We start from the raw sequence: 7,790 nt of genomic DNA, 5'->3' as shown, positions 1-7,790 counted from the left end.
GGCATAATTAAGTGTGAAAATAACCGAAGGATATACAGTGAAACCAAAAATTATTCAGAGACCAGATATAATTTTTTATTTATTTTTTACTAGTGGGTGTAGGACACACCCAGGAGACTATATGCTGTCATTAAGGCTAAGGGTCACCCGACAAAGTATTGATAGTTGTGTAAATATTGACAGCTGTATGAATTATTTTTGGCTATTTATTTTTGGTAATCCATTACATACTTTTCTATCAAAGTTATCTGACATTATCAAGCTGAATTTGTTCTGACACAGTTTAACTCTGAGTTCTTGTCATATTTTATTACCATTTTCTAAACTATAGCGAATAAACTGTTATAATGTGAGAAATGTTGAAGGTGTCTGAATAAATTTTGGTTTGACTGTATCTATTTGATAAATGAAGTTAACCAACTAACATTATACATATTCTTTTGGTTTCTTTACCCAGTATTTGAAAAATTTACAAATGCAATGAAAATATTGGTATCGGTACTCGGTATCGGCAAGTACCAAAATGCTATCGGTGCATCCCTAGTTTCAACTGAAAGAAACTTGCACTGACTGATCTTAAAATATATCAGTGCCTTTGTTTTGTCTCAAAAAAACACACCAGTAATGTTTTTTTTCTAAGCATGTTTATAAAAATTACTTAAATGTCTTAATTGAACTATGGCCTAATCCTGGCTTAGTCTAAGCCCTGTCTGTGAAACCGGGCCTTAGTTTTTCAACTTCAGCTTAAGCTTTATTCCAACATATTTTATTATTTAAAAATAAAAAATTATTATATAACTGTTTAATTTTTAGCTAGCAATAACAAAACTGATTGCGATGATTCAAAATGTCAATTCATGATGGTGGATCAAATATAACTTTCATTCATAACTGAAAAGTAATGGTAAATGAATTATTTTAGTCAATATTTCTGACAGGATTTTCAGCTGTGAATGTTAGTTCACAGAGTTTCTAGTGCTCTTGGGTTCCATTTTAGTGCCACCTATATAGACAACGATTGAACTTAATACGGTTCAGAACCAAGCCATTGAGTTTCTGCAGGTTCTTTGTTCGGTATTCTGTTTATTTCTGCAGTATAAATTATTATGCATATGAATTGATGTCCACTTAATTTAAAGTTTAAGATAAAATCCGAAACCCTGTATGTTAATTGACCGAATGAAAAGCATGGTTTAATCTGTGTGTTCCTCAGCGTCAGTGTGTGGAGTATGCGTTAAAAGCGCGTCCTCTCAGGAGGTACATCCCAAAGAACCCGTATCAGTATAAGTTCTGGTATGTGGTGAACTCCACCGGCTTCGAGTACATCATGTTTGTCCTGATCTTACTCAACACCATCTGTCTCGCCGTTCAGGTAACTTTCTTTATTCTTAGATATTTACAAGCAGAATTAGTGTTTAGTGTTTAAATAATAATTGTTTGGGTTAAATATTCAAACCCGCTTCATATGCTCATTGTGTAATTTTATTTGTTGAGATATAAATATGTATATTTAGGACCTCACATTAATATTTACCTATATATTTTATATGAATTACCTCTATGCCGTCCCCATGAAAACAAAATGTTGTTTTGTGGCTTTTAGTCTGTCTGTTAGCATTGAGATATAAAATCTACATTTGAAAAAATATATTGTAATATATATTTTACATATTGTAGTTACTAACTGCATATCTAGAGTATATATTTACAAATGTAACAAAATATATATTTTTAGATATATTTTGTATATTTAAGTCAAACATTATTTACATACTATTATAGTATTTATTGATATTTTGAAATAGTTTTTAATTTAAGTATTTTTATGTGCTTTTGCCTTATTAGTTTTCAATAATTTTATTTAACTTTATTTTTATTTATTTTTATTTTAGTTAACAGAGTGTATAGTAATTTTTGTCCAATAAATTGCCATTTCTACAATTTTTCTACAATACATTCCATTAACATTTCTACAATTTAATATCGCACATTTCTCTGTCCAGCACTACGGTCAGTCCGAGCTGTTCAATTATGTTATGGATATCCTGAATATGGTCTTCACTGCCGTCTTTACTGTGGAGATGGTACTCAAACTGATCGCCTTCAAACCCCGGGTGAGTAATTCAAACACACAGATACAGCCGTCACACATAATCACATAATTAGCGCAGTATAAATACGCTTCTCTACTCAATATATCATACTGTTCCACTTATATCATCCCAATGTTATCATGTTAACATCCCTCTGCCCCACTGTCCGCTTTGACACATGCAGATTTGTGTTGAGAAGAAGGACAGAATGCTAGTAAGCAGCTCAGTGTGATTTGCAGTGCTGTCGTTTTCAGCTTTTCTGTGTGGCGTGACTAGCAGTGTTTCTTTACCACATTCAGTCTTTAGACTGACATCAGTACAAGACAAATGCATGAAGTTCTTATTGTATAATATAGTAAACTTTCTATTTAATATTAATACTTTGTGTTGATTGATGCTGTAATAAATAACCCATCTAACAAGGAATGTTCTCAGAACTAAGAGGCTAACATTCTGGCAAACTTCTCTCATGTTATAAAATATGAAAGTTTGTTCAAAATGTTCCAGGCATTAATAACATTATTGGCACAAAAATGTTATTTATACATTGTTCATGAAACGCTTTACTGAAACATTTTAAATATTCAATATTTTTTATTTTCTCTTTTAACATTACTACTATTGATTTTTACCATCGGAACATTCAAAAGTAACATTTCCATTATGTTTGCAAAATGACAATTTAACATTCCCTTGTTGTTTTTCTAACATTCAAATTCATTTTTGTATCACTGAGATAATATCAAATTTATTAATATTTTGAATGAGTTTTATCTTTATATTTTTAAGATCCTAATCATTAGGATATTAAGTAAAGATCATGTTCCATGAAGATATTTTGTAAATTTCCTACTGTAATATATCAAAACTTGATTTGACTTGTTTTGATTAGTAATATGCATTGCTAAGACCTTCATTTGGACAACTTTAAAGGCGATTTTCTCAGTATTTAGATTTTTTTGCACCCTCAGATTCCAGATTTTCAAATAGTTGTATCTCGGCCAAATATTGTCCTATCCTAACAAACCATACATCAATAGAAAGCTTATTTATTCAGCTCGGATGATGCATAAATCTCAATTTCGAAAAATTTACACTTAAGACTGGTTTTGTGATCCAGGTTCACATATATATATTTCCAGTTTAAATTTTTTATTTTAATAAATTAAATGAAAATTAGAAATGTTGCCTTGGTAAAATGGAATAGAATAAATCTTAAATATCTTTAAAATTTCAAATAGAATATAAAAGGTGTTTTTATGTTCTATTGCATTTCCATTTGTTTATTATTATTTTTTATTTAATGTATTTTTTTTTTTTTCTTTTTCAAAAATATAAATTTTTGTTGTTGTTGTATGGTTTAACTTTTAGATAACCATGGTTCAAACAACCAATAAATAAAGTTTTTAGAAAAAAATTTTTTTTTTCTGAGAACATTCAGAAATAACGTTTTCATAATTTGATCCTTAGAATGCATTTTTTGGTAGCTGGGAAGCTAATATCAGTGTTTTTTTTTTTTTTAAATAAGAATTTCTGCATAATCAGATATGTACAGCAACCTATTGCTAATCATCACATATATTTTCTGGCCGTCCGCCCCTTTGCGTTTCTCAGGGGTATTTTGGGGACGCCTGGAACGTCTTTGATGCTTTGGTTGTGATCGGCAGCATTGTAGACATAGTGCTGAGTGAGATTGATGTAAGTACAGCACAGTTGTAGGCCCTGTCCCCTCTAATATCTGCTCACCCGTCTCAGCCCTTTACTTCAGACAGACTCGCTTTCAGCTCAGGATGAGCTACTTTTCAACTGACAGCTGATTTCTTTGACTGCTGAGATCTAACATCTGTATTTCTTTCTTTTCACCCTCATTGTTCCTCCAATCATTTCTTTCCCCCTCCTCCTTGTGTGTGGTGTGTCTTTTATTAACAGCATTATTTCACTGACGCATGGAACACGTTTGACGGTCTAATTGTTGTCGGTAGCATCGTAGATATTGCTATCACTGAAGTCAACGTAAGTACAACCGTATTCGCCTTTCCAAGTTTAGAAGCCTTGCAAGAAAAACATGTCTGGTGCCCAACACAAATTGTATCCACAAGAGTATATGTTAACTAGATTAATGAATGAATTTTAGTAACCCTTTATGATTTAATCAGTGGATCTCTAATTGGTTTGCTTCAGAGCCCAGATTTTACATTGGATATCAAGTGGCGACTCAACAGTAACAAAATTGTTCATTGCATTGTACAAAAGTAAAAAAAAAAAAAATCCTAATTAAATATTCAGACACGGTTCATACAGTGGGTACGGAAAGTATTCAGACCCCCTTCAATTTTTCACAGAAGAAATGGACAGCACCTGAGTTAAATATATGAGTGTCACAGCAAAGGGTCTGAATACTTAGGACCATGTGATATTTCAGTTTTTCTTTTTTAATAAATCTGCAAAAATGTCAACAATTCTGTGTTTTTCTGTCAATATGGGGTGCTGCGTGTACATTAATGAGGAAAAAAAATTAACTTAAATGATTTTAGCAAATGGCTGCAATATAACAAATAGTGAAAAATTGAAGGGGGTCTGAATACTTTCCGTACCCACTGTATGTAAATATGTATTTAAGAACCTCTTATTATTATTTACTTATATATTTTATATGAATTACCACTTTGCAGTCTCCATGAAATCAAAATGTTTTGTGGCTTTTAGTCTGTCTGGTAGCATTGAGATATATTGTAATATATATTTTACATATTGTAGTTCCTAACTGCATTTCTACAGTATATATTTACAAATTTAACAAAATAGATATTTTTATATATATTTTGTATATTTAATTATACAAGTCAAACATTGTTAATAAACTATTATAGTATTTATTGATATTTTGAAATAGCTTTTATTTTATAATGTTACTATACGTTTTAGTATTTTTATGTGCTTTTGCCATAGTTTTAAATATTTCTATTTACATTTATTTTAGTTTGTCAACAAAAGTTTTAGTTAACACATTTTTTATATTAATTACTGTATATTTTATTTTACATTTAAAATGTAAACAATATAAAAATATATCAAATATATTAAATAATGTAAAAAGTCTTTTACGCTCATCAAGGCTGCACTTATTTGATTAAGTACAGTAAAAACAGTAATATTGTGAAATAGTATTACAATTCAAATGAACTGTTTTCAATTTTAATAAATTTTAAAATGTAATTTATTCTTGTGATGCAAAGCTGAATTTTCAGCATCATTACTCGTCTTCAGTGTGTCACATGATCCTTCAGAAATCATTTTAGTATGCTGATTTGCTGCTCAGTAAACATTTCTTATCAATTGTGATTTGTATTTTTGTGTAAAATGAGACCATTTTACTCAGGATTCTTTGAGCAGGAAGTTAAAAAACAGCATTTATTTAAAATAGCAATTTTTGTAACATTATAAATGTATTTACTGTCACATTTGATCAATTTAATGCATATTTTATGAATAAAGTAATTAGTTTCGTTCCCCCCCAAAAAATCTTACTGACATATATGATATGATTATGACATTTCAAATAAGATGAAATCTTATATGAAATGTACAGTAGTAATATTAATATGAACTGCAAATACCAGAAATAAGCTAAATTATTGACGTAACATGACAGGAAAATTTTGTGAAAGCATAACAGCTAAGACAATATTTTCCCATGCAGTTTAATTTATTGTAATGGCACTGACGTTTGTTTGTTTTTTGCGAGGTTTCACTATATGTTGTCTTTGATGTGAATTGAGGTCGTACAGCTAACCTTAATAACATTAACAGTCACGCTTTGTTTCCCCTGCTTATCTGAAACAAAACCCCAAGGACTCTGCTGCTGAGAAAACAACCTTTTTGTTGTGTGTTTGTGTTGACCATCAATCTGTGGTCTCACATCCAAATGTGTGTAAATGCAGTCAGAACTGCAGAAATCCATCAGCTGGTTTGTCTAACGCTTGTTCTTCCATTCTGTCTCCATAGAAACTTGTAGAGGCAAGTATGGCAAGATGTGATCTCCTGTTTGCTTGTGTTCTGCTTCATAATGACTTGATTCCTTGAAGTGCTGTGAGGACAAAACTGTCCTTGTCAAAAGTTTGACAATATTGTGCTGGTTTAAGAGTTTTCATCAAGATCAGTTCAGAAAAAAAGAGCATATTTGTGCCTTGCTGAATTTGTGTAATGAAGTAAAGCTCCCACCGCCTTGGCTTTACTGATTACAAGCCAAATCAGTATTAATGATTCGTTTTTGTGGGCAGGAAGGTTGATGACTTGTTAAAGGAACAGACCGTCACTTTTTGGCATCACACTTAAAATGTTCAACAACAAACTAAGTTGATGTGGAAACTTCAGCAGCTTTATTGTCTGCTTTTACAAATAGAACAGACTCTAGTGTTTTGTTAATAATAATAGTGTATTTTTATACGAATATTAGGGGTGTGACGAGACACTTATCCCACGAGACGAGACTGGGTTCACGAGAACGAGATGAGACGAGATTTTTAGACTTTTTTTAAAGAAATCCTCAAATGATGAAATATATAGGGAAAAATAGTCTTTTATTCAACTGAAAAACACAAAATGCAAAAAAGTAGGTGCATTTTGACTTGTATCAACTTGTACTTTATGAAATTGAACATCTATTTTAATAAATTTTATGCAGTAATAAAACAGGGCATTCATACAAAAACCTTAATATGTTACATAAGTTAATTATACACCCACATTTATGTCGGATGCATTTTTCTTGGCAACTAGGGAATACACAGCCCTGTATATATTTATATCTAGGACTATACAAACATTCAATGGCCACACCATGGTATTATCTATGATTTTCTTTATTTTCATCAGATCATATTATTATTTTGTATATACATTGTGCATTATTTAGAAGTGAATATTCTTTATTACCATAAAAAATTTAAAATATAAAAAAATAGATATTATAAACTGAAACCTAAACTAAAATACAGTAGGCCTACATTTGTTTCATTGAAATACAAACTTTACAAGGTGTTTGGTTACGTTTTCACTCAGGCTGACTAGCTAACGTTAGCTAAACAATAGTGCTACTATGTAACATAGTTGCCTAGGCAACAGATACAACAAAACAATAACAGACTTATCATGCCGTGCTTCTCGTCCGGTGTGCGACCCCCTTAAGTCAGCTACTGATGCACTTTTATCCCTTAAAGTGGAAGTGAAGCAGTCAGTCAAGTTTACATTATTTAGTAAACTGATTTCCACTTTAATAAAAAAATATATAATAAACACGATTAATGTATCAATTAAAAAGAATAAAGCAGTGGTTGCCGTTATATTTTTTTCCAAATTGCGTTTTTTCCATTTTAATTTCTCTCGACTCCTTTTTAATAGTTAAATTAAATTGTATTGGATCTCGCGAGATCTCGTGCCACGAGATCTCGTCACACCCCTAACGAATATTGTTAATATTTTGACATTTTGAAGCAGATTTTAAATTTAGATGGTCAGTTTTCATTTTATTTAACATTTTAGTAATTTTGTTATGTGCTATCATTTTATTATTAGTCATTTTTATTTTTATTTAGGTTTAATTTCAGTTTTAGTTTTATTAATTTTGATGCTTTTATTTCATTTAGCCACCATTGCTATTTTTTTTAAGTTTAAGTTTTTTTTATTTTACTTTATTTT

The 7,790-nt window shown here is 30.6% G+C and overlaps 1 protein-coding gene across 2 annotated transcripts in view; it reads left to right on the top strand.

The window, feature by feature from the left end:
* Positions 1-7,790, top strand: part of LOC107659558 (voltage-dependent L-type calcium channel subunit alpha-1D-like) — an 83,989-nt gene that overhangs the window by 46,399 nt on the left and 29,800 nt on the right. For both annotated transcript variants that reach the window (XM_016448547.1, XM_016448546.1), the window contains 3 exons: positions 1,214-1,372; positions 2,004-2,114; positions 4,023-4,106. In XM_016448547.1, the coding sequence (XP_016304033.1) occupies positions 1,214-1,372; positions 2,004-2,114; positions 4,023-4,106 (354 nt within the window). The remainder of the gene's footprint in view (positions 1-1,213; positions 1,373-2,003; positions 2,115-4,022; positions 4,107-7,790) is intronic.

Source organism: Sinocyclocheilus anshuiensis, unplaced genomic scaffold (genome assembly GCF_001515605.1).
Source record: "Sinocyclocheilus anshuiensis isolate Anshui unplaced genomic scaffold, SAMN03320099.WGS_v1.1 scaffold848, whole genome shotgun sequence".
Lineage (NCBI taxonomy): Eukaryota > Metazoa > Chordata > Actinopteri > Cypriniformes > Cyprinidae > Sinocyclocheilus > Sinocyclocheilus anshuiensis.
The sequence above is the reverse complement of the archived record's forward strand: the minus strand, read 5'-3'. Positions and strand labels throughout refer to the sequence as shown.